We start from the raw sequence: 27,196 nt of genomic DNA on the forward strand, positions 1-27,196 counted from the left end.
CTCTATATTGGAATCAAAGCAAGAGGCTTTGAGTACAACTGCTGGCAATTATTTTGACTATTTTTAATGACTTTAAGCAAAGATCTTTGCTCTATGATTTGAGATCACTTATTTCCATCTCTCAATGAATTTCTTATGCTTTGCTGAGGTCCAATGAGTGCCTTTCAGAACACACTGGTGCTTCTAATGAACCTCATAAAACACCACACATGACAGAGTAAGAAATTAACTTAATGAGAGCCAAGAGTGTACAGGGTACAGGTTTAATTTCTCTTGAATCAGCAGAACAACAATAATCCTGGATAATGATTGGCCACAGTCTTGAGGAAGAGAAAATTCAGCTCTGATATTGAGCCTGCCCCAGCTCACTTGGCTATCCCCACACTGCCCATCCAACATCCCCGAGTTTCTCAGGGAAAAACAACCAGAATTAAGTGGTTTTCCTTCTGGAGCCTACTCCCCCCCCTCTGCTGGGGATGGGAAATTATTTAAGCAGCGTTTCCTTGGTGCCATACAAATGACATACAAGTGGAGCAGGTGCACTGAACTGGCTCCTCTTCCCTGAGGTCCTGTAGTCCATCCTGGCCAGGGTTCCAGCAGGAACAGATTTCACTTCAGCCAGATCCACTTGTCCCCAGCGTCAGCATTGTAGCCAGATCTGTACTTGCGCCCAGGGAGCTAAAGAAAGCAGAAAGCTGAGTCACAACTCAGGGCACTCCCCACAGAAAGTTCTGAAGTGTTTCGTGGGACCTACAGAACATGAAATACTGTTTCTGCATTGTAATGATAAAAATTAGAGAAAAATCAATCTCTCCAAAAAGACTGAGCTGTGCAGCTGAAGAAGGGACTGCAAAAAACTGTGATACAATACCCATAATACATGTATGGAAACAAGGCCAACAATCCCAGCACCACATTCCACCTGGATTCATCCAGCTCCTCCCAGCCTGAGTGAGATGGCTCCCCTAACTGTATCATGGAGGAGAGGAACTGAATCTCGTTCCAAAATAGGCACACACATTAAGTATGTGAAATACTTCATGCATGAGATACTGAGTTAATTACCACGTTAAATTAAACCATTCAAATGAAACTGCAGATTTAGCCTTTAAGAGCTGAACTTAACTTCATTAAAGCAAATGCAATATCTGCCTGCCTTCATCAGCAAAGCCAGGAACCACTTTTGGATTGAAAAATCTAAAGATTTTTGAAGCCTTTACGCAAATTTCAGGGATAGCCTGGGATCTAAGCAGCAACCTATGGAAGGTACTGACCACAACCTGGAATGCCAGAGATGGTGAAACCCTGGTTCCAAAAGCAGAATCCATCTCCACAACATCCATTCCTACCTCCAGGAATGAAAAATAAATGGAACAGAATACCTTTGAGCTCAAATATTGGACCCCAGAAGCAAAGCATCAGAAAAAAAGCCAATGAGTTTGGCGAGAAAGGCTGAAACCAGCAAAGATGCTGTAATAAAACTCTTCCTTTAAAAATAACTTATCTGCTGGCAGCCTCTCCAAATAATTAAGCACAGATTATCTGCTCTGTCTCTACACAAACACTGGTTTCACACAAGACCCCAGACTTGTCCTGAGGATTTTTCCTTTCCAAAAAAACATGTAAGAGGATCTTGTTGGTGTGAGCTGCCCCTGCAAAGAGAAGCAAGATGCGGTCTTGATAAAATCTGTACTCATGTCACAAAAATGAGCTATTTAATGAAAGATGAAGCCTCTTGTTTGGAGGAAGGGGAGTTGTGTTTATATTCACTTGAATGTCAAAAAACAAGATACTTCTTCCCTTAAAAATCAAGCTGACAGAAACCTGGCCTCCTCCATGAGACAGTCCCCACCCTACCTTGTCACAAACCATTTGTGATCAGTTTTTCTGAGGTTTTTCAACTAATGTCATGTCTAAACAACAGCAGAAACCACACAGTCCTGTTGAGAGTTCCCCCCACCAAGCAAAGAGGAGATGGGAGATGAAAATAAATGATTACTATTCTCTGCCCCACAGATTTCCAGCAGTGAGCCAGGGAGGACTTGAGACCTCCTGTGACCAGCCTGTGACACAAAAACAGCTCTTCCCGGTCCCCTCCAGGCAGTACATAATTGGCCCTTTGATACTTGAAGAGATTCCCAGATAAGTAGATTATTAAAGCAATGGGAGATCTCTGGCAAAATACAGCAGTTTACAGTTTTGTTTCTGGGTACATCTGCCCTCTTTAAAAAGCTACAATATCAACCCCAACAAAATTCAAATTCATCGTCCAAAACAAATTCCCTGTGTGCCTTTGGTTAAAGACATGCAAGACATCAAAGCAAGTGCTATAATAAGTATTCATCCATAACTCTATCACTCACAGTGGGCCTTGGCAAAGGCAGGAGAATTTGGGGATTTGTTACAGCTAAGCTTTCAAAATAGCCAAAAAGAAAAAAAAAAAAAAAAAAAAAAAAAAAGGAAACAGAGTAAACAAATCCCATATTACCTACGGAGCAGGAGGATAGGAATTGATGTTCTGTGTATGAGTTGCATAAGTGATACAGACCACTTCCCCAGAGGATGCTCTTCAAATCCCACATTTTCCAGTTGGGACTGGAGTAAAGGAGCTGCATGCTTTGGAATAGGTAGGAGCACCAGGGAAGGTGTGGGGATGAAATTCCAAGGTTGCTCCTGGCCAGCACAAGGGCAGTGATGGGAATGAGAGACCAGCCCTGAGGCTGCTGGGTTTGTCTAGACTGGGCAGCGTGGCTGCAAGAGATAATGGAAAGGGGATAGCAAAAAGCTCTATGGGACTTGCCAGCAGCTGGGACAACAGAGAGGGACTGAATATTCACCTTCTCTTGCAGTACAAGCTCCCTGAAGTGTCCCAGGCCAGGCTGGAGCACCCTGGGATAGTGAAAGGTGTCTCTGCCCATGGCAGAGGGGCCGAGATGAGCTTTATAATCTCTTCCAACCCAACCCATTCCACGATGTTATGATCACAGAGATCCCACCAGGCAGCCCCAAGAGCTCCCCCACATCCCTGCAGCAGCAGGCAAGGCTAAGCTCCTGCCAGGTCACCAAGGAACAGATTTTTCCACTCCATGGAAATTGAGTGAGAATGAAGCCTTGGCCAGCTGCATTACACTGCACAGAGCCCAAAAGTTGGCAGTGAGGATTATTTCTAGAGGGACTGGATAAAATCTACTACACAGAGCATCAAACTCCTGCAATGAGCCGTAACCAAAGGTAGAGCCAGCTCAAAGGCATCAAACTGTTCAACTTTAAAAGAGCATTAGGAAAAGAGATGAAAACAAGACCGTCTCATCAGTTCAATTAAAAACCTGCCACAGAAGTGGCTGTCAAAACTATAAATATGATGAAAAGCCCAAAGTAGTGGCAGAGGCTGTGGAGGAGCAACAAGCAGCTTCAGCCAGCTGCTTGCTCCAAATCATTCCACAGCAAGCGCGTGCAGGGAGAGCTCTGGAGAGCTCTAACTGCCTAGAAAGGTTGTTGAGGAGCCTGCCTTGTTTTCCAGCCTTTGGGGAACAACCAGAATTGCCATTTTTGCCTTCCATTGCTGCACTGTCTGGGCTGACAGCCGGGCTCCACAGCTCCAGGAACTCTATAAATAGCCTGTTTGGAGCAACACTGATCAAAGAGCACTTAAAAGCAGAGTCATTACTCTGGGAGCTTGGGCTCATTCATCAATATCCCAACTTCATCCTTCAGTGGCTGTTTGGAACAGCCACAATAATAGCCCCTTCCATCACTGCTGGGAGCAGACGACTGCTGCTTACAAGAGAAATCCTCAGTTCCAAAGGGCTGGCAGTGTTGTAGGCACACTGCTAAAATCTGAGAGAATCTAGGAACATGGAGTTGCAGATATTGGCTGGATTCTGGGAGAGTTTGGTTCCCAGCTGTTTCTTATTATTCCTCCTTTGGTTCCTCTCTGTAGCTGCACAAAAGGAGGCTGTAGCCAGGTGGGGTCAGTCTCTCCTTCCAAATGACAAGAGGAAACAGCCTCAAGATGCATGAGGGGACATTGAAATAGGGTATTATGGAAAAAAACTTCTTCATGGAAAAAGCTGTCACCCTTAGCACAGACTGTCCAGGAGTCCCTATCCCTGGATGGATTTAAAAGCCATGTGGATGTGGCACCTGGGGACATGGGCTGGTGGTGGCCTTAGCAGTGCTGGGTTTAAGCTGGGCTCAACAATCCTCTCCAACCCCACTGATGCTGAGCTCCAGAGCAGCAGTTAAAGCAGGGGAGTGGTTCCCCCACAAACATACATCTGAGGTGTCCATGGATCAGTTCCCAAAGGCCTGGCACAGAGAGCCTCACTCCTGACATCCCTCACTCCAATAAAAGCCTCAATGCTGTTAACATCCATCACAGCCCAAAAAACAAGAGCACCCAAATGTTTCACTGAATTGAGGCTAAAACAATTCCAGTTTGCTGGAACTGTTCAGTGGCTGCTGTCCTGCCCTTCATTCATTCATTAGAAAAACAGACAATAAAAATCCTTTGGAAAGAGAAGTGCCCATAAGAGGATCAGTTATCCACCAGAGAGTGCAGGGAAAAGCCAAGGAACTAATCCAAGCCACACAGCACAGTTAAACACCACAAACCAACTCTACTTCACAGTGTAAGATCCGTGGAGATGTTACCCGTCTATTAAATTATATTACAATTAATTTTAATTTAACAGAGATCTACCCTGGGGATCACATCCCTCCACAGGTATGGGATTGAGAGGGGTTTGGGAAAGGGGGATGGGCTTCCACATAAAAAAAGTGTTTCTTTTCACAGGGACAGACTATCAAGTTGAAAATTGATTACTTTAATGCCAGTGAGATTTGACTGTCTTTTTGACTTACAGAGGTACCCAGTGCCTGGGACAGCAGGGACCATCACCTAAAATAAAACAGACACAACCACCAAGCCCAAAACTGGAGACAGTTCCAAGGACTGTCTGACAGGCTCCTTCCCTACTATTTCTGTCAACTGTCCATGACACTTTTCAGGGAGAGCAGGGTGAAGAAGCTGCCTGTTCCTAAAGTAGAGCTCTCACATTCTCCCTAGGTGGACAGAATTGGTGAGAGCAGAGGAGAAGTGGGAAGGTGGGAAGAAGAGTAGATCCAGGTATCCTTGAGCAACAACTGTCATTTCCAGATTTTTTTTATTCCTCAGGTTCTTTTGGTCTTATTGATACCTAGCCAAGCAACATCTTGTTACTTTAGAAAGGGCTAAAAATAGTTTTGCAGAGACAATATAGAAAAAAAAAAAAAAAAAAGTTAAGCCTTTTCTAATTTATTGTGTGTCTGCTCTCATTCCTTCCTGGATTCAAGAGGAGACAGGGCTGGGTATTACAGTCAAACACCTCCTTTAAAACAGAATTAGGAAAGGAGAACTTGATCCTAAAAAGAATGAAAGCTCCATCAAGCCAAGAAAAAAAAAAATGGCAGGAGAGAAAAAACAGAAGGTTCTATCAAAGGCAGCAGCTATGGCAACAATCACAAACATGGAGAAGGAAAGATATCCTAAGCTCACTGCTCCTGCAAAGGCAAGAGTTGCTCCTGTTGTTGATCCAGACTCTGCCTTTCTGAAAGCTCAAGTATTCCTTCTGCAGCTCTTTTAGGAGATTTTTATGTGAGGAGCTCCCTGACTCTCAGCAGAGATGGGGAACTAAGGGCCCTGCCAGCAGCTACCTTCAACCCCACAGCGGCCAACAAGGGCCAGGGCTGCTCTCAGGCCCCTCAAAACTGGAGTCTTCCCTTAATGCCCTCCCCCTGGGGCTGGTTATGATTTCTCACTGCAAACACAAGCTCTTCCAGCACTCAGTGTTGGACTGTGGGACAGAGCTGACTCCTACTGCAGACTCACCTTCCACCCCTCAAAGTTACTGCCCTGCAACCACCTCAAACCTGGAGGCACAGCAGACATTAGGAGGACTTCCCCTCCTAAGGCTGCACCCTTATAAAAAAGAGTGAAGAAAAGCCTGAGAAAAGAGTGTGGGATTCCCCTCTCCTCCACTTGCTGCTACACAGGACTGCAGGGCCCTGCCAGCTTCACATTTCCAAGCCCCGGGGGCACAAGGGAGGAAGATGAGGAGCAGGGCACAAAGATGAAGTTTGGCAAGGCAGCTGAGCTGTGGAGGAGCTGGATTGCACCTCCCAGCAGTAGCCAGGACTTGGATCTGCTCAAGCTTTCCTTATCTCATGCTCAGCATTCCCTTCCACCAAGGAAAACAGGGAGGGAAATAAAATGAGAGCCTTCTCTTATCTTTCCAGGCACAGGACAAGGAGGAATTGCCTCACACTGCCAGAGGGCAGGGATGGATGGGATATTGGGAAGGAATTGCTCCCTGTGAGGGTGGGGAGGTTCTGGCACAGGGTGCCCAGAGCAGCTGTGGCTGCCCCTGAATCCCTGGAACTTTCCCAGGCCAGGTTGGACATTGGGGCTTGGAGCAACCTGGGGCAGTGGAAAGTGTTCCTGCCCATGGCAGGGAGTGGAAATGAGATGAGCTTTAAGGTCCCTAACAACTCAAAGCCTTCTGTGATTCTTTAATTCTCTGAATTCCAGCAAGCAGCTGCACTTTTATGTGCACAGAAAAACACACACACGTCAAAGAAGCTGTTTTTCCCCACTCTAGGAGAGGCAGCAGGAGTGTGAAGTACATCAGCACATTATTTAAGTACACTGATTCCATTAAACAGAGCCATTTGTTTTCATCTTCACTGCAAACACATCTGCCTAAGTGCTCCAGCTTTGCAGGGTGCACACGGAGTTTGGAGCATTATCCCTGGGGATTGTGTGCACTTGGAAGAAAGGCAGAGAGATACAGCAGTTGTTAAGGGGGGGGGGGGAAGGCAGTCAAGCCTTTACTAGTCTGACAGTTCCTAAAATAATGTTGCTTCCCTGAAGAATGGATGTGCTTATCTCTGATCTACAGAACCTGACTGAAAGGTTGCTTCTCCCTTGCTAGAAAAGCATCCTTAGAAGTTTTTGAATACCTGAGAAGAACGGATGGACCCTGCCAGAGGACTTCATAGTGTAAGAAAGCTGCAGAAAGCCACCTCCACACACATGAAAAGAGCCCTCACAGAAGAAATTTAGAGGATATACATAAAAAAAACAAAGAAGTGAGTTTCGAGTATTTAGAACTGTATGTGGCCACCTAATTATTTCACAGAAAAGCATACATACTAGAATCTTAAACTCTGAAGAGTGCTCCCTCCTCCTCCTCCTTCTTGGTTTCTTCTAATGAATATTTTGAACAAAACCTAGCTTCTGCCTGGAATTTGTAAATCCCTGAAAACCACCATTATTAGGCAGCATGAATTGTGTGCATGGAGCTCTGAAAAGCACAGCAGTTTGCTGCCTATTGGAGAGATCAAGGATTTAGGAGTAGTTAGAGGGGGAAAAAAAAATCCCCTATGAAAATCATTGTATTTATGTGGTAAACATCATTACACCAACTTTAAAAGCACACATTTCCCACAAGGAAAAGTTAAACTTGTGTAATTATCCCATAATTAAGCCTTTACTTAGACTTACAAGTCAGTCTAAGCTTTACTTACAAGTCAGCCTAAACCCTTTACCATCAAATGTCAAAGTGGCAGCACAGCTGTGACCATCCCTGCACAGACATGGGCAAGGTAGGGGCCTGTGATTGCCTCTTTACAGACCCAACAACCTCCCAAGCCCAAATATGGGTGTCTGGAAGCTCCTCTGCTCTTTGTGCCTGTGCTGGTTGGCCTCTTGCTGGATCACCTCTGCACACGAGCCTTCCCTGAGAAAAAATTCAGCTCTTCATTTGCTAAACAAAGTTGGAGGGGGAAAAAGAAACCCCAGTTCTTCAAAGTTTCAGCACAAAGAATGCAATCCTCATAACATAAAACAGCAGGTGGGGCTGGCTCTGTGCTTCTCCTTCCAGTGGCTGATGGAAAACAGGAAAACTCAGTATCTTTTGCATTGTGCACTATCCCTGTACGCCCCCCACACCACCAAAGGCTGACAAGTATCCAAGCACTCAGAAGAGAAAAAGAATATTAATGCAGCCTAAATTTACAGAATACTTCCTGAAATGAGCAACTCCCCTTGATTCCAAAGGACATTATCACTTTCCACAGCACTTTCCTGACTCAGGGCCTACAAACAAGGCTGCAGAAGGGAGATTATACTTTGGCAATGTTTTTTTTGCTCAGCTTCAGCTGTCAACTAACTGGCATGGAGCAGAGCAATCTGAGAGCACAGCTTTCCTTTCCAGGTAACCATATTCCTACTCCTAAGCACCCCTCTGTTACATCTGCAAGGCAAGTTACCAATTTCTCCTGGCAGCCAGCTCCTGGATGAGCCAGGACATTCTGAGTTTCCTGCCAGCACAAAGAGGGATGTGCTGCTGTACAACCAGAGGAAAAAGGGTTTTCAGAAGTCTCACCCCTGGCTCTCGGCACACAGCACCAAGGTCACATCTAGCTGTGTGTCAGGCAGCCTCAGTAATTCCCAGCTCCACTGCAAAGGGACATCTCAGTCCAAAAAAAGCCCTCTCATCTCAGGGAAGAAAGGCACTGGCAGTACAGATGGATGCTGTGTGCTACAGGCATGCAGCAGATCCTGCCCAAATCTGTGCTCCACAGCACAAGCAGCTCTCAGAGGAAAGGGCTCCAAAAATTCTGAGCCCAAGCTTCAAGTTTTGGATTTAAGAATGTGACAGCAAGGAGGAGGAAATCCTGAGAGTAATTTCTCGGCTGGACCAGAGAGTTTTCAAACCCATTAGAGAACCTCGGATGCTTTCTGCTACTTTAACCTTTAGCTTTAACCCCTATAACAAGCTGGAAAGGTCACATCTCAAATGAGGTAAAACAGTGTGAGCCCAGGAGCCTCTCCACTACACAGCCAGCCAAGGAGGAACAATTTATGTGGAATATTCTGTCTATTCCAGAAGAACACACTGGTAGTTCAGTTTCCAAACAAGTCCATAAATCTATAGCTTACATTTTAATCTCAGTAAGAGACTGTATACTACCAGGAAAAGAAAAATGATAGTGCTTGGATTATGCAAATCACAGTTTCTAACAATTTATGTCGTATATTTCTCCCTTTGTCTTCAGGACTGCTTGGAAAATAATAAGATGCAGTGGCAGAGAATATTTCAACCCAGCTGCAAAAACAGAGGCTCACCTGTAACTTTGGCCATTCAGTATTAATTATCATCAGCTCCACCAACTTCTCCAAGAAGCTTTTCCAATACCTGGCCCTTAGGCAAGGGACAGGCCCCCATGCCAGAGACCCACCAAGCAGCACCAGAGCAGAGCTCTGGAGATACTGGAAGCTGCTGTCTCCAGAAGCAGCAAGGCAGGAGCTAATTAAAACCCTGTGTGGGAGCCTGCATGAGGTGTGCGAGAGCGCTGGGCACAACAGGCTTTGGATGCATGCCCACGTGCAGAAACACTCTATTTAAAGCAACAGCACTTTGGGAAAGCGAGGCAGCATTCATTCCACCTCAAAAAAAACCATCCCCTCCCTCAGCATTCAATAAGGAGTCACCATGGGTTTCCAATTTTCTTGTTTGACTTAAGGGATTATTTTAGATTTCAGAGGTCACAGACTCATCAGGGCACAAGAAAAAGAAACAAATGAAAACCATTTATCCTTTAGTCCACATCTAAAGATAAAAAAAAAAAAAAAAAGAAAAAAAGAAAATCAGCTTATGAAACAAACCATTTGCTTTGTTATTCCTCTTGGGGGGGAAGCAGGACTTCAAAAAAGGTAGGGATTTGGACAAAATGAAGAAGTGCCCAGTAGCAATGGGCAGGAAGGGGGTGGGGAGGGTGTCCCCAGCAGTGAGGAGCACCCAGGCCACGTACCCTGGCTGTCCCCAATGATGTAGAGCACACTGGCCATGTCCCCAGTAGCCAGAAGCACCCTGGCTGGATCCCCTGCTGTCCCCAAGAGCGCCCTGGCCAGGTCCCTGGCTGTCCCCAGGAGCCAGGGGCGCCCTGGCCAGATCCCTGGCTGTCCCCAGGAGCACCCTGGCCAGGTCCCTGGCTGTCCCCAGGAGCCAGGAGTGCCCTGGCTAGGTCCCCAGGCTGTCCCCAGCAGCCAGGAGCACCCTGGCTGGGTCCCTGGCCGTCCCCAGGAGTGCCCTGGCCGGGTCCCCTGCTGTCCCCAGGAGCCCTGCTGTCCCCAGGAGTGCCCTAGCCGGGTCCCCTGCTGTCCCCAGGAGTGCCCTGGCCGGGTCCCCTGCTGTCCCCAGCTATCCGCAGGAGCACCCTAGCCGGGTCCCTGGCTGTCCCCAGGAGTGCCCTGGCCGGGTCCCTGGCTGTTCCCAGGAGTGCCCTGGCCGGGTCCCTGGCTGTCCCCAGCTGTCCCCAGGAGTGCCCTGGCTGAGTCCCTGGCTGTCCCCAGCTGTCCCCAGGACCGCCCTGGCCGGGTCCCCAGCAGCACTCACCGCCCGGTACTCGTAGTAGATCTTGTCAAACTGGGAGCCGCCGATGGTGATCTCGGGGATGAAGCGTGGGATGGACACGGAATCCAGCACTGCAGACTTGTCCTGCACACTGAGGGGAAAAGGAGCACTCAGTTCACACCCTGCCCCAACAACAGCCAGGTGTTGTACCCAGAGAAGCTGTGGCTTGCCCATCTCTGGAAATGTTCTGAGCCAAGCTGGATGCAGCTTGGATGGAGCAACCTGATCCAGTGGAAGGTGTCCCTGCCCACAGCAGGGGGTGGGTCTGTGTGGGCTTTAAACCATTCTAGGATTCATAATTGCCATTCTATCATTGAAGAATACTTTTCTGTTCAATAAAGCTTCCAGAGGTTTGGGCTGTTTTCTAAACACTTATCCTTCTCCTCACAAATCTATGATGCATTGCCCCTAATCCTTGCCTGCAGGCTGCTCCTGCTCCAATTTTCTGTTTCTCCATTCCCCTCCCAGGTTCTTCCTCCTTGGAATGCTCCATCATTCCTGGGACCCTTCTCCATGAATCCCCACTGACTTGTGTGCTTTCCATAAAAGCAGTATAAAAACCAGGGGTTTTATTGAATGCCACACACCACCTTGCTAAATTCCCATTCTACACGGACCGGTACGGAGACAGTGAGAGGGTCTGGGAGGAGGCAGTACCTCCAGCATCCTGCCTGGCAACACCTGGAGGAAGCTGCAGCTGCTTCAGTGATAGATCTCAGGATCCACCACCAATCCACTCTGTACAGCACCAGCACTTCAGAGATCCCGAATTTAAAATGCCTGAGAAACTGCTAGAAAGCCTCCCGCTGCCTGTGGCTGTCCACAGGCCAACAGTGCCACCTGCATGTGGCTGGCAAAAAAACATCCCTTCCCAGTCAGCACTGACCAAACCCTAAATTCAACACCAGAAACTCTGCACACTGGGTTGTTTTCAGTGAATTCCTTTTCTCAACAAATCCTGACATGCACATCAAGTACATGCCTGAGCAAAGCAAAGTTCATTATCTTCAAGCAATTATTATACTCCCAAATTATAAATTTTGGGACCTTTCCTCCAAGCAATGAAGAATTCCAACAAGTGAACTGGTTTGCTAACTTACCCTGATATTCACACTGTAAATTATTCCACTACAGACAGATTTGTAAGGAAATCCAGTTGAAGTTCAGATGGGAGAAGGCAAGGATAAATGCCCTTTTCCAAGATCAGGGTCAACACCAAACATGCTTCCTACAAACTGCAACATTATTTAACTTGAACAATATTAAACGTGCATTTCACATGCTGGAAGGCACAAAAGGGAGTCCAGGCACATATAAAACATAACATTACACATGGAAATAAGGTTTTGTGGTCACCCACACTGCAGGGAGTCCATTCCTTCCTGAATCTCAGTCAAGCGCCCATTTGGAGAGGACAACTCCCAGGCACAATAAATTTTAGTTAAGGGCCAGATGACATACCTGCTGCTTCCAAAACTTCTTTGCACAAGAAAGGAATGAAATCTACTGAGAGCTTCTCTGTGTTCTCTGCACTTTCAGAGATAATTTGGAATACTAAGCAAAAGCACACCCAAAGACACCTGCCACAACAATGCCTGACCACAAAACCACAGCCACTTGCCAGGACTAATTCCCTGCTCAGCAGGAAGCATTTACAGGCACCTTTTACTCTTCTTCAGTTTTTTCTCTCTCTCTCCCCCATCAGAAAATTATCACTATTCTTTTCTGACACTTTACCAGACTTTCCTGAAGGAGCTCTCAGCATATAGCACCTTTATCTTCCAGCTTAGGTCATATTTGAAAAGGAATAAGTGACTGTGTTCTCCCAAGACTTTAAGAACAGCAAATTTTAGCTCATATAGCCTTCTTAACTACACTTCTTCCACAGGAATCACCCTACAGCAATGGATAACTCATCTCTTCTCCAAAAACACCTACTACACACTAATTCATACACTTTATTCAGCACAACTGCACAAGCAGAAGGGTCAGGACTAACACATTCCTGCTTCTTTTTAGAGGAGGAATTCCTGCTCCCCTCACAGGCGGCTCACAGCAGGACACACACCACAAACTTTACCAAAGGTGCAAGGTGGGGTAAGGGAAGGAGACCGGTTAGAAAAAAATAAACCAGGCAACCCAACAAAAAAAAACAAAAAAACCCCCAAAAAAACCCCCAACACCCTGAGTTTGCATAGCCTGGGCAGTGATTTCTCAACACCCAATGTTGGCATAGTCACAAAAACTCACATGACAAGACAGACGTAAAAGCCAACAGCACAAAACCATTCGAAGTAAGTTCGATGTTGATAGATGAAATGAATATTCCTCCTTCTGCCAAAGGGACTCCAATTCCCTCATTTGGCCAGGCAGAACAGGTATGGAATGGCCAAGGTGAGGCATAGCCACTGCCCTGGTGAGCAAACACTCACCACCAACACCAAGAACAAAAAACACTTTCCAAAATGTTCTGCAACAAAAGGGGAGAAGGTGCAACAACAGCTCTTCAAACCTAAACAAGCCACTGCAAAGAGGAAAATACAAAGTAAGTGTTTCAATTGCAGCAGAGATAGGGTGGACAGGACTTGGAGCAACCTGGGATAGTGGAAGCTATCCCTACCCATGGCAGAGAGAGTGACAAGGTAGGCTTTAAGGTCCCTTCCAAATCTTTCTGGGATCCTATGATTAAGAGAGAGCCAAGGTGCTAAAGAAAATACAGTGCTAGAAGCTTTACAATCATGAGGTTTTTGGAGTCTCCACGACAGAAGTTCCAAAGCCAGGTCCAGCTTGTGTTGGACCTCTTGCCAGCCCCTCTAGTCCTGCTATTTGCAATCAGACATTAAAACAGGGACACTGCCTCCCTTTGCTAAGCAAAGTTATGCTGCCAAGCAGAGCTGCCAGGTCTTTGTCTCTCACTCCCAGGTTCCAAAGGAGCTGCAGGGACAGGCCAGATTTAGCTGTGAAACGATGTGCAACGACCACAGTGAGTTCAACCCGTGAGCTGACCAAGTAAGACAGGCCAGGCTACAAAGTTGCAGCTCCTCCTCCCAAACAAGATTCACTGCAGTAGTGTGGACAGACAAATGTCACTGGGAAGGGCCCAGACACAAACATGCCTGAGACAGTGCAGTGGCAGCAGAGGAGCTCCATGAGACATTTTAAAAACCAGATTAGTTTCCGTCGGAGAGGAAGGGAATACGTGGAGAACATCCTCTGGAAGACCCCTCCAACTTCCAACCCACGAAGGAAGCGCTTTCTCACCATTTACCAAGATCCTACAAACATGCTGCCAGGGCAAGGGAGAGCACTTAAAAGCAGGCAGGGAGATAAGAGAGATCATTATGCAGCTGATTGCCCATGGGTGCGGCTCACCGGTATGATTAGCTGGCTAATTTGTATTAATCACTCGAGGCCCTGCCGGAGTTTCCATGCATTACACCTCGTGTGTGCAATAAAGAAGCTCTCCTCAGCCCTGCTCATCCATCCAGGTCCCTCAGACACGCTGGAACAAGCTGAAAGTGGAAGGGAACAGCAGGGCTGACAAAGCCCCAAGAGCTGGGAGGTCAGCAAAGGAAGCAACTGCAGGTGGAAAACCAAGCAGAGCAAAACTTGAACTGGGTACCAGGGAAAACTGCCTCCCGGGAAGGGTGCTCAGGCATTGGAACAGGCAGTGGTGTAATCCCTGTCCCTGGAAGTGTTCCAGAGCCGTGTGGGTGTGGCACCTGGGGCCACGGGTTCATGGTGGGCTTGGCAGTGCTGAGGGAATGGTGAGCTCCACGATTTTACAGGGCTTTTCCAACCCAAATGGTCCAGAAATGCTGCTGGAGCCTGCCAGGAACACCCATGAGAGGGCAGCATGTGCCAGAACATAAGCAGGCACCAGGCACCTGCAGGAAAACCACTTTCCAAAGGACAAACTCCAAAGTCACACAGGCACGGCACACCTGCACACCTGTGGGGACATCACAGACTCTTTGCCTCTTGGGCATTGGAAAGAAAAAGTGAGAAAAGCATCAGCTTAAGGTTCATGGACTCGCACCTGGGCTGGGGGGTTGAATACCAGCATGAAATTCCAACATAGCCAGCCTGTAGCAGGCTCCCTGCGTTTCTGGGGCTACCATGGGGAAAGATCATGTACAAACACATTTTTACAAAGAGGCTCTTCCCAAGCTGCCCCAGACATTGCCCAGGATACCCTCAATCAGCTGAGAGGTGAGCACAGGATGTGCTTTCACCCCTTTATTGATGCCCTGACAGCCCAGCAAAAAGAAAGATTCAAAATCAAACTCCGGGAGCTGGGCTTCATGTTCAGCGTGAGTTCCCTTACACACAGGATATTTCATCATTCTGAGGTTTAAATAAGCAGTCTATTGCTTTCTGGGATCTTCAAACAGCCCCATGTTTTTGCCAAAAGAAGAAGTTATTTCATATTACTTACAGAGATAAGAGCCTTGTGCAGGAGACTCTCTCACCCTCCTCCAGGGTTCAATGAAAAATCGAGTCTTTAAAGCAATTTATTCCCTTCTAAAACTGTGAAATAGAATTTTCATACAGTATCTTAACACACTGTTGTAATTGTAAGGTTTCCTCCAACTCCCTCCTACTCAGCACAATTAATAATCCTTTCCCAATACTTGCACTAGTGTGGAGCTACAGGAAAACAAGCAACTTCTTTCCTCTTTCAGAGGAGCCTCACTGTGATAATTTTTTGGGACCTAAGTCACCAAATGTTATCCTCCAATTACTACACAAGGCAACCTCATCTTTGATACATAAATGTACCCAAATCATGACTCCTTCCTCTCAGACACCACCCAGGACTGCTCTTCTGCAATCTACCTTCACTCCTCAATAGAAAAACCATACAATAGGAGCATTATCTCTAGTTTTAGGAGGTATTTGAAATAACAGCACAGAAAAGTAAAATGCAAGAAATATCACAGAAAAAGTTTAACTTGCTACTCCAATGCATGTAACAAAGACACAAATTTAGGGGCAGATAGCCAGTTTAAAAAATTGTGTTTCTACCAATCTGTGAGACAACCAGAAAACGAAAATAATGTAACTCTTAAATTTTGTTTTAAAAATGTAACTATACTGAAATTTCCATCTGCACATTCAATCTGAAGTTGCAGCAAATGGGGAGCCTGTCTCACTTCTGGTACTAAGAGCCTTGCAAGTGCAGCTATGTTCTTTATCTATATATCTTTGTAATTTATATAAACAAAACTGACAAATTAAACATGGCACACTTGCAAAGAATTATTAAAATCAAATTAAATTCTATTCCAATAAGTCACTTTCCACTGTCTGAGTCTGATCTCTTCCAACTGGGTAGACAAGAATCCTTGACAAAAACTACTCAAATTTGTACAGAGCCTCTAGCCTCATCAATCAGCAGCAAATATGCCACACTACTTTCCAGTGCCAAGCACCAATATCACAAAATAACAACCCCACCTTTAAAAACTCAAGGCTTTGACCATTTTCCCTGGGATTTGATGCCAAGAATTGCTCAGTGGCTGGATGACATCACACTTACTGAAGTCTCAACTGATGGAAAGAAACGTCATCTTGTTCCATCCATGGCCCCTTGTCAAACTTCAGGTACTCGATGTCTTCAATTACCTGGAATCAGAAAAGAAAGCTCACTGAGGGGTGGTTTGAGCCAAAAAACAATGAAATAATCAAAACAGGTTATCAAAGAAATGAGAAATGCTTCACTTGTGGTAACAAGGCAAATGTCTAGAGATAACATTATCATCTCCCAGTTCTGTTTCTGGAGGCTGTGGCTCCGCTATAAGCAGTGGGCACACACATGGGGGATCTCCTAACCTCCTGTTCTCTTAGCTTTGGATGGCAGGGAATAAACTGGCTGAGGTGCCTCATTGCCACATTCTTACTCATCCAAGACATTCTTCCTTAACCTGCCACTGGGGCTGAAAAACAAAGAAGGTAGGTACAATCTCACCCCTGAGGGAGAATGAGGGGGAAATGGGGAGAAGTCCAAAGTGAGTGCCTTTTTGTTACAAAAATATGGTTTGATTGGTTTTATTCCCCAAGAGGCTCACTAACACGTTCCCTGAGACAAGCAGGGCAGCTGGTGTAGCACCTGCCTCGGTGCAGCGTGGTTCACAGCACAGAAACTTCAAAGGCACGTTTCAGGCTGGAAAACTCAGGCCTGCAGGAGCTGCAGCCATGAGTCCAAGGGCTCAGGATTTCACCAGCCATCAGCACGCACCCATGCATGAAAGGAAAGGTAACTCTCCCAGCTCAGAACCCTTCAAACAAGCAATGCCAGCTCAGCAAATCATTCCTTCAGCATCCCCGAACTTATTAACCCTGGGTTTTATTTACAGCCTGGCTCCACCAGAAAACAGATCTCTGCTGCTCCAGGACGTAATTGCTTATCACACCTGGCTGCCTGGAGCTGAGGGAAACCTGGCCTGGTGTCAGAAGGATGCACTTCAGGTGCCTGATGAGGTGGAGACAGCACCTTGGAGCAACCTGGGAATGAGTGGATTGTTACAGCTCCAAACATCCCTCTCCAGAGAGCTCTTTCATACGGAAAGGATGAAACTGAGGTCACGACCAAATTCCTGATGGCACATGTCAGCAATGAAGTGACAAAATGCTGAAGGAAAAATCTTTGTATTCTTTACATTCAATCCACTGCAATTATTCCCTACAAACACTGAATCCCAGCCATTACCATTTAAAAAATGATAACTGACTGCTTGAGTGCTAATACAAACTCACCTCAACTATAAAGAACCACTCTTACCAAAATTATGTTTTCATGGTGAGAAATAATGGTTTGGATATGACTGAATAAACACTTTTGGGGCACAATCTGCTGCAACATAACTCCAAGATAAGAGGTAGAAAGGTGTAAGGTAAGTTAGTTCAAACAGCTATTATTTCTTTGAATTATTTAATTGACAAGCTGAACGAAAGCAGTTACTTCTCCACTCCACTGCAAAGATTTGGAAACTCCGCACCTGGTAACAGCACTAATCACAGAGTTACTACAATAGGACTCACAATGTGCTACAGGGAAGAAGAATCTGTATCCAAATTAGTTTTGCTCACTCTTATCATGATGTCCAAAGAACCCTCCCAGCAGCTCCTTAACAATGGCATCAGTTTTCTAACCAGGACAGAAGAACAACTTCTTAATTTACAAGGAGTGCCCTAGCATCCCCCAGGAATTAGGAGCAAATATCCAAGGCTTTAAAAGAAATTAAACATACAGCTAACTTTGTACTCCCGGTTTTACCTTTATGCTATGCAAGTGTGAAACATCACAATGAAGCTCATTTCAGCACTCATTACCCCTTCAGCCACCACAACCAAAGTTAATTACAACAGCAAGCCCCAACTGACCTTTATAGAACACAAAAAAAGCATTTCTAAGCTGTGTATGTGTGCTCTGAGCAAACCAAAAGTTATTAAACTGTAAGGCATAAAAAAAAATTGAGGTCCCAAATCCCCAAACAAGCAGATTGGAGTGAGCTAATGAACACTGCTGCCTGTAAAGACGATACCTGTGTAAACACACACCTTACAAGACAAAGCCCTCCTGCCAACTCTTATTTCCAAATTTATGCTGTGTCATCCCAAAGAGAAACTGAATCTGAACAGAAAAGAGGGAAAAGAACAACTGAATACTTCCACATATCAGTATCAACCACCAACACCCAACAATGACAACATCATGGAGCTGGATAATCTTACAGGTCTTTTCCATCCTTCATCATTCTGTGGCATTGTACTTTAAACTTCCAAATGATAATCCTTCCTCTATCCCAGATTTGTCCAATCAAATTAAGGACTCCTCTGGTGCATCTGATGACCCTATTTAGAGCAATGACAAGATTGCTGACCTCGGGAGAGTCACTCCTTGAACAATAAGAGCTTTAGACTGACTTTAAACCCCGATTTAAAGGATTAAAATCAAATCTCTAGCAATGGGGCTTACTGCAAAAAAATCTAGGGAGGAAACAACCTGCTTTATTCTGACCACTTGGAGATGTGTCCAGAGAGAAAGACAGGAAAAAATCCAGGCATTTAACCCCCATCCCAACTTTCCTTGATTCACCAAGTACCCATCTTGAAACACCACAGCTCTCAACTCCTATCCATACTTCTATGTTGCTGTCCAGGAAAAGTAACTGTAATTGCTTTAGATACTCTCTATATGCACACCAGAATCTCAGCTTTTTTGTTCATTTCAGCCAGACTTTTTGTACATTTTTCCTATTTATTATCTGCTGTCACACTGAAGCCACCAGCCATTTTTAGGGGTATAAACCCACACTGCCCCACAGCTCTACTGGTTATTAATGATAACCTTTATTATCAAGTGCAGGAGCACACAAAAATCTATTGACAACAGCAGAGGAGCCAGAATGTGGCACATAACCCTACTCTTATAAAGGGAACCAAAAGGCCTAGAGACACACAGCAGTGCACCTATTGGGGGGAGGAGTATGGAATGTTAATTTCAGGACCAGGAAAGTCCTTATCAAGATTTTCTGCTTCACACAGTCACATAGCCAGAACTTGGAAGGACACCTCAGGGAAAAAAGTAATTTTAGTTTGGTTAAGGGTTATGTAAATATTAAAATGCATGCTCTAAATATGCTAATAAGCTTAGTGAGATACAGGCTATTGCATACATACATATATATATATATACATATAACTCAACTCTCTGCCAAGCTCACACTGCATGTAACATAGGAGGAGAGGCTGTGTGTAAGTAGGGTAGAAATTTCACTTCGTTAGGACGGGACGAAGACCCAAAAAGCCCTTGGAGACACTGCCTATAGGCAATTCTCCTCTTCCTCCTCCCAAGTGGGGATGATTCCTTGGCAAGCTTCCAAATAGGATGATTATTATGCAGTTAACATCGTATTACTGTTATTAACAGAAATCTGTCCCTAGAACTGAAATGTCCAGAGTCTCAAAAACCTTGCTCCTCAGGGAACAGCAGCTAGAGAGAAAAGTTAATGATGGTAAAGCAAAAGGTTTCTATCATCCTGCTAATAACCCTCCATGAGGGGAGGAAGTACACTAAAATAAGGGAAATCTATTAAACTTACTTCCAGAAAAGCAAAACTTACCTTCTCCACATCCTCAGCTGCAGTTGCCGAGTACTGCAGAACTTCACTGCTCTCACTGCAAAGAACACAGAAATTGAATTCCCTGATAAAAGTGCTCTACCCATCCTCACCCCCCCAAAAAGGGACAGAAATGAAATTAAAAGGCCCAAACACCAAATCAGAATCATTGCCATTTTTCAGACTGCTCCCAGTTATTTCAATAGAATTCTGTTGCACCTGTGAGCTGCTTCTTTGCTGGTGGAAAGTTGCTTTTAAAGGGCAAATGGCCTGGATAACATAACTTCAGCTGAAAAAAAATTTTAAAAACCACACATATGAATTTGTTTTCATTTAATTAATGTGCCCCTATTAGAGATGCCCAATCTACTTGAAAATAAGTGACATTTTCAGTCTAACCCAGAACTTCAGTAGACTTTCCTTTTTCCAAGTGCATGACTAGCTGTGAGTCATTTCAGGAGAAGAATACATTCATTTATCACTATTTACTCAGGTTAAGCTAGCTGAATGAATACAAATGCAGGCAGCAGGATCTGTAAGTGTAAAATAAGTTTTAAAAGGTAACGTTTCCTTGTTACAAGATTGTTTTCTTCGTCAGCCAGAAGCCTTCATAGAAAAGGCACTTGCAGAGCAGAGCCACAACAGGAGTTCCTACATGAAACTTTAAGACTACACATGTCCAGCAACATTCAGCAATAGCTGTTTGCAGCTGGAAAACCTCAAAGACCCTGGAATAGCTGCCCAATGTGGACATTATATCAAACATCACACAGCAAAGGTCAGGAGCATGGAGATTCCAAGAATCCCAGATGGTTTGGGTGGGACAGGAGTTTAAAGCTCATCCTGTTCCATCTCCTGCCATGGGCCGGGACACCTTCCTCTATCCCAGGTTGCTCAAAGCCCTGTAGGACCTGCCCTTGGACACTTCCAGGAATGAGGCAGGCACCTGGAATAAGAGATTCTCAATATCAGCCCAAGGGAGAGGTAAGCCTTCAGCAGAGCCTGACACTGGCAATTGCATTAAGGACGCCGATCAAATCACTTGATCCCATATCTTGATTTGACTCTGCAGATTATCAGGGCTTCATTAAGAGAAAACAGCTGCTCAGTGACTCTGCTGATTATCAGAGCTTTCCTTAAGAGAAAACAGCTGTTCGGTGGAAGCAGTGTTGGATATCAAAGAGAACATGACCAATCTTAAGGCTCCGCTCCAGGAAAAAAGATAAATCAAACAACCCAAACACTGTCTGTTCCAAATCACCAGGCAATACCTGCCACAGCACCCAGCTCACAAATCACCACCAATAAAAACATTAAAGACATTCATAATAAGTCAATTAGAAAGAAAGCATCACTTTTAAAACAAAAATCTACTATAAACTACTTTAGGCAGCATCAGGCTGCTCCAGTTAAACAGCACAAGGTAACAGGAGTTTTGCCCAGTAACAAACTGCTTTCCAAGGAACAAGCAAACAAACTTCAACATGGAAAGCAAGCAGAATTTGCTCAGCAGTCTATAACAACTCTTTTTAGCTAGCCTGTTTGGACCAGATTTTGGGAACCCCCAGGAGTCAGGGAATCAAACTAGGAAGACTAAGAGGTAACAGCCAGGTGTGAACACAGCTCCCTGCACCACTGTCAGCAAACAAACAGTTAAAGGCAGCTGTGGCTTCTGGATGTATCCCAGATGGGAGTCACCCTGAGGAGCACATAGCTGGATTCACACACTGCCAGCCCCCCCAGAGCCGGGGGACAGAGACACAGACTAGTGTGTCAGGAGCTCATCCACTGCCAGGCTGCCCAGCAGAGGGGGGTGGCCTGACAGGGGCACTGACCCAGTACATACAGAGGGAGGGCCAAGAGATGAAATCCCAGCAGGATTCAGGATTTAAGCTCACTGACCACCATGAGATGTATGTGGGGCTGGATGTGATGCAGAGAACAAGCAGCAGTTGTCTCCCCACCAGTGACTGCAGCAGTTTGCCCTCAGGGGGATGACATTCCCAAGGCTTCCCATTCCCTTCCAGGAGCCATGTGCTGGCTGTGGGGACACACAGGGAGGCTACTGGCCACCCCTGACACCAACAACCCCTGCCAGCATGAGTGACAAGCTCAGTATTGAGTTATCCACTTCAGTAGCTGGCAGAGCCATCACACTGACCCACCTGGGGAGATGGGGCAAGCACCATGGGGGCACACTCAGACTACAAAACATCTGGGAATCTACTCTGATTTACATCAGCCTACTGCACACACCAGGACTTACACACTTAATTCATCTGATACCCTTTGAGAGTTTCCCTCACAGAATTATGAGGGACCGTAATTCTGCTTTTAGATTTTTAGGAGGATTTTAATTTTCATAGAGCTCTTTTGTAAGAACTGGGAATGCTGGCAAGCTCTGTTTCATCCCAGGTTTAGAGGGCACACACTTTTGCTTCCCAGACAGAGGAAGAGAGGAGAGCCCAGAGAGAGGCAGGACACAGGGAATGGCTTCCATTGCCAGAGGGCAGGGATAGATGGGATATTGGAAGGAAATTCCTCCCTGTGACAGTGGGCAGGCCCTGGCACAGGGTGCTCAGAGAAGCTGTGGCTGCCCCTGGATCCCTGGCAGTGTCCATGGCCAGCTGGACAGGGCTTGGAGCACCCTGGGACACTGGAAGGTGTCCCTGCCTGTGGCAGGGACAGCACTCAATGAGGTTTAAGGTCCCTCCAACCCAAAACATTCTGGGATTCTGTGACAATTGAAAGGCCTTTTTGAGATGAGAAAAGCCCTAAAGCTTTCCAAAAAGGTCTAAGAAAAGCCTGTACTGCATCACTCTCCTCAGGTCTTGCAAACACACACAGCCATGGCTGTGGCATTCTACACGACTCCTGAACCCATTTTAGTCTTCCAATGCCAGCACCAAGGTGCTGGGATGGCAGAGGCAACTACACTCACACAGTTCTTATGCTGTGAATGTAGCACCCCTTCATTAGGGCACAATACTGTATCCTGTAGCACAGGGAGGATTTTTGCACATTATTTGTTGATATTGGCAGAGATTTTAAGGTTTGCACACGTTTTTCCTCAAAGACCTAAGAGGCAAAATATTTTGCTTTGCTAACCTGATCTCTGGTAGGAAGGTCCTCTTGTAAGCATCCTCAATGCTCTGGAGATAGGAAGGAGACACCTTTTTCTCATATGGCTGCAAATAAATGAAGAGAAAAAGTTGTGGAATTAATTTCCTTTCTTTTCCTACCAGCACAGAGCTCACTCTGGGATAAGCAGTCAAACTTCCAAGTGAACCACATGCACATCAGTGAAAGTTTTAAAGAATTAAAGCATTTTGTGTGTTTGGAATTCCTTACGTGCCATGAAATAATCTAGAGCAGCCCTCAGCTTTCCAAGCTTCATCCCTGCCAACTCCACATTCCAGGGAGCTGTAACAGTTACCCAGAAAACAGGAGAAGACTGTGTCCACCTTTTCCCTAAGGAGGCCAAATTTTCCGTAATTTCAGACAAGTGCATGGGCAAACACCCACTCCAAACTCCTGTGAAATTTCATGGATATCATCCCTGCTGTTAACCAGCTTGCTTTCCACACAGTGTACTTTCAATGCCACGTCTGCAAAACACCAGGAATTTCTCTCATCTACCAAGTGCTCCCCAAACAAGTCCTACAGAGCTCAGGACTGCCACAGAAAGTCACAAAATGCCATGTCAGCAATTTCTGTCCAAAGGTTTGCCACTGATTGTCATGCTCACAAGAGCTAGGAACTCATAAGTTCCCCCAATATAAGAACTTCTTAACTGAGAATTTTTTTCAAATAAAAAATTGTAATCTATCAGGTTTTCCAGAGTTAAACTGCATTACCCACAGCCTTTGAACAAGGCAAAACAAACATATTTTAATCCTCATAGCAGATCTGCAAACGGTTACAGGCACACATCAAAATATCAAAGAAAGTGGGGGGGAAAAAAAACCAAATAAAAAACCCTAATTAGATTAGTCATTCCCCAAAAGCACCCTACAGCTTTCCTGACCCAAGACAAGTTCAATAAAGCAGTCATCCAGCAGTGATTTGCTGGATTTCAGGGAGTTCAGTGAATCTGCTGACCCCAGGTGACTCACACACAAACCCCAGCACAGGTGTGAGGAAGCAGTCAACTGGGAAGTAGGAGCTAGGGAGCCCAGCTGGGCTCCTGCCACTCAGGAATAAGAAGTATCATCTCTAAGTGCATTGCAAGCAGCACATCACCTGCCCATAGCTCTTGAAGTGGCAACTACTAAAGCCTGGTATAAAATTGACCTGCTCTTAAAACAATTCCTTATTCCACAAATGACAACATATCGATGCAGTCAAAAAAATGAAGTTGATTTTTGCTTTTTTTAAAACAAGCATATGAGAATATCCAGAGAGTCACCACCACCACCCACATCTCACACCTCAGAGGACAAGCAGCTCCTCCAAAGCAGAATTCAGTAGCAAATCCCACAGGACTGGCACATAAGGCGTGATTACAGCAGACATTAGCAGGCAGCAGTTGCGAGAGACAAGTAATAATAAAGATAAATGGACAATAATCAGAGGTCAAATTACCTTGCCTTTCTCTTGAATCCTCTTCTGCACCTCTGGGACAGGTATATCTATATAAATGACCAAGTGAGGTGGCAGCAACTCAGAAATGCTGATCTCCTTGACCTCTTTGTAGTGATCAAGGCCTGTGTAAAACACAAATAAATCACATTCCCCACCTCTGTATTTGCAGTGTCTTCTTCTGGGCTCCCAGAGCAAGTTTAGGACAGGCTTTTCCTCAAACAGAATTCAGGAAGTTTACAGAATAAATTATCTCCAAATAAGTTCCACACGTCGAGATCCAAGAATCTAAACCCAGTTCTATCAGAGAGACTTTATTCCTGACTCAAGTTTAGAGGAATCTCAGCTTTTCCTCCACCATTTAGAGGCAGTAAGCAGCAGTAGCTCTGATCAAGATGTTTGTTCCCTAAGGATTACAGTACAATCCAAATTGGGATTTATGTATTAAATTGTGGGTTGCTGGGCTTTGCTGCTCCAGCAATGCAGAGCAGGAAGACAGACAGATCATTACAACCAACTGTCAAAGTCACTTAGCAACTTACAGCAGGTGGTAAAAAACACATACATTCCTCTTAAATCCAACAGCAAAAACAGGAGGGAGTCAAGAAAACAGGAGCAGCCAAAAGAACAGATCTACCAAGTACCCATAACCCCAAATCGAACCACTCAGGTTGGGAGGAACATCCCCAAATCACCTGGTTCAACTACTCTGACAGGTGATTTGCTCCAAGGTTTGACTCCCTTAACAGTGAAAAGGGTTTTTTTACATAAAAATGAAACATTTTGCATTTCAATTCGTGCCCTTTATCTTTTGTCCTCTCACAGCCACTAAGACCAGACTGGCTCCACCCAGCAACATATGAACACTGAATATTTAAAGAAATCCCTCCTTCCAAGCAGGACTTTTGTCTCTTTTTTAAAGTAAAGTGAACCAGACTTCAGAGAGATGATGGCCAAACAGCTTCCTTTTACTGGCAAGAACTCACATCGCCTGTGGATGTATCCCTGCTTTAACATGGCATCCAGGAACACAAAGTCGCTGTAGGGAGAACGCTCCAGCACCACGCCTTGACCTGCAAGGGAGAACAGGCTCCAGGTTGGGACAAAAGGAGCAGCAAGGTCCCCTCCAGCCCCAAACATTCTGTGGTGACTCCCCAACCTGTGCTGAGCAGGTGCTCCAAGGCGTCGGCATACTGCAGGACACGGTTCCCAAAGATCCAGGACTGCATGCGGTACGAGTGCCCATCGGGAGACTTGGGGTCCGTGTAAAACTTCTCTAGGTTACAGAAACCATTGAACTTCTCAGCCAGCAGCTGCCCGTCTCCAGAAATCCTGTCCTGGTAGTGGATGTCTGCCTCAGGGAAGTGCTTCATTCCTGACAAAGAGAAGAACCCCACAGCAGAAATAAGCTGTGCTCATTTGCAGCAAATGCCTCCTCAGCTACTGAACACACAGGTGTTCACTGCTCCTGTTCCCAAACAGCCCCGACCCGTCTGGGCAATGAACCCAAACTCTGAGCACTGCCACTGCCCAGGGAGAGCTGAACTGCTCCAAGCACATCCATGTGGAAAATCCAAGCCCTCCAGGAACACAGTGAGCACACCAACTCCATTAGAACGGAAGTTTCACTCACAATAAATGCCCATCCCAAACTTCACCAACATCACCTACAAACCCTCCTCACTCCCTCCAGTATGTCCCAGTCCAGCACTGATGCCCAGAGCTCCCTCTGCACAAGAGTCCCTGCCAGCTCCCAGGAGAGCAGTCCGAGTGAGACATACCCAGCTTTTCTGCTATTTGCTGGGCCAGCTTGCCCTTCCCAGAGGACAGATTGCCCTCCACCGTGAAGACTTTGCTGCGTGCTGTGAACTTCCTGCTGGTCCTTTCTCCCAACATATAGGCCAGCCACCCATATTGCATGCTCTGCTCAGGGCTGGTGTGGATTCTTGCCTGGAGGAAAACACATGGAAATCGGTAGATTTAGAGGGGTTTTTAGCTGAAAACACAGCTTTTTCAGACATGCACATAAGACACGATCTTACACATCTAATACAAGGAATTTTTACTCAGTAAGGTTAGCACTGTCATTTCAGCTTAGCAACTGCAGCAGTGGTTAGCCTGGGAAGCTGTTCATGAAATTAAAGGCTGAGAAGACAGAAAGCATGAAACAATTTTCAGTCTGAAGGCTAGACACACAACACACCTAGAGTTCCCAAGAGAAACATCATATTCAACTTTTGCTTGTATTTTGTACGGTTTTAGGCACATAATAACACTAAACCCACTCTCAGGAGAGTTACACCTTTATTTCAATATGGCTTAGCGGGCAAAAGTCTGGACTTGGTAACCCTGAATGTCTTTTTCAGCCATAACTAATCCAGGATCTCTGAGAGGTGGCACGGGGGACACCCTGGGCTGTGGGGCTGAAGGCCAGGGCATTTCTGAGCCCTGCTCAGAGCCTGCCACAGACTCAGGTAAACACTGTACAAACCTCATTCTGAGCGGTGCAGTGACCTCCCTTTCACACAGAGGCGTTCATTTCTACCGAGCACTCCTACTCGCAGCACCACTGACCACAGCCACACTCTCCCGCGTTTGGTCTAGTCTGCCTCGCATTTCGCCGCCTTTCCCAGATCCCTGCTGGGAATATCCCTTCCCAGGGGACAGCCTACCCCCGGGGAGAGGCAGCCCCGGAACGCAGGATGCCTCTGCTTACCCACCCCCGGCAGGACAGAGCTCTGGACAGAGCCCAGCCCGCAGCCCTGCCCGCTCACCCCGGGCAGAACGGAGCCCTGCCCGCTCACCCCAGGCAGGACGGAGCCCAGCCCGCAGCCCTGCCCGCTCACCCCGGGACGGACGGATCCCAGCGCAGCGCGGCCCGGCCCGGAGCTACCCCGCACGGCCGCGGCCCGGCCGAGCCGGGACACCCACAAGGACATGGCGGTGCCGGGCGGAGGGCGGTGTCGCGAGCTGATGACGTCAGGCTGGGAGGCGGTGCCCTGGGGTGAGGAAGGCGCAGAGCGGCCACGCCCT

The 27,196-nt window shown here is 46.2% G+C and overlaps 1 protein-coding gene across 2 annotated transcripts; it reads right to left on the minus strand.

The window, feature by feature from the left end:
* Nucleotides 1–210: 210 nt before the first annotated feature.
* NDUFA10 (NADH:ubiquinone oxidoreductase subunit A10) lies at nt 211–27,176 on the minus strand. 2 transcript variants are annotated; one of them, XM_079311098.1, is made up of 10 exons: nt 27,010–27,176; nt 25,945–26,113; nt 25,323–25,538; nt 25,150–25,236; nt 24,167–24,288; nt 22,691–22,770; nt 19,586–19,640; nt 16,000–16,085; nt 10,440–10,548; nt 211–678 (listed from the first exon to the last, which is right to left on the minus strand). In XM_079311098.1, the coding sequence occupies exons 1-10, from the start codon at nt 27,100–27,102 to the stop codon at nt 610–612; spliced, it is 1,086 nt and encodes a 361-aa protein (XP_079167224.1). In that variant the 5' UTR covers nt 27,103–27,176; the 3' UTR covers nt 211–609. The 2 variants fall into 2 exon arrangements, with proteins under 2 accessions (XP_079167224.1, XP_079167223.1); XM_079311097.1 differs by having other exon boundaries at nt 26,968–27,111.
* Between the last annotated feature and the right edge of the window lie 20 nt (nt 27,177–27,196).

This window comes from Erithacus rubecula (assembly GCF_903797595.1).
Source record: "Erithacus rubecula genome assembly, chromosome: 8".
NCBI classification, from domain to species: domain Eukaryota; kingdom Metazoa; phylum Chordata; class Aves; order Passeriformes; family Muscicapidae; genus Erithacus; species Erithacus rubecula.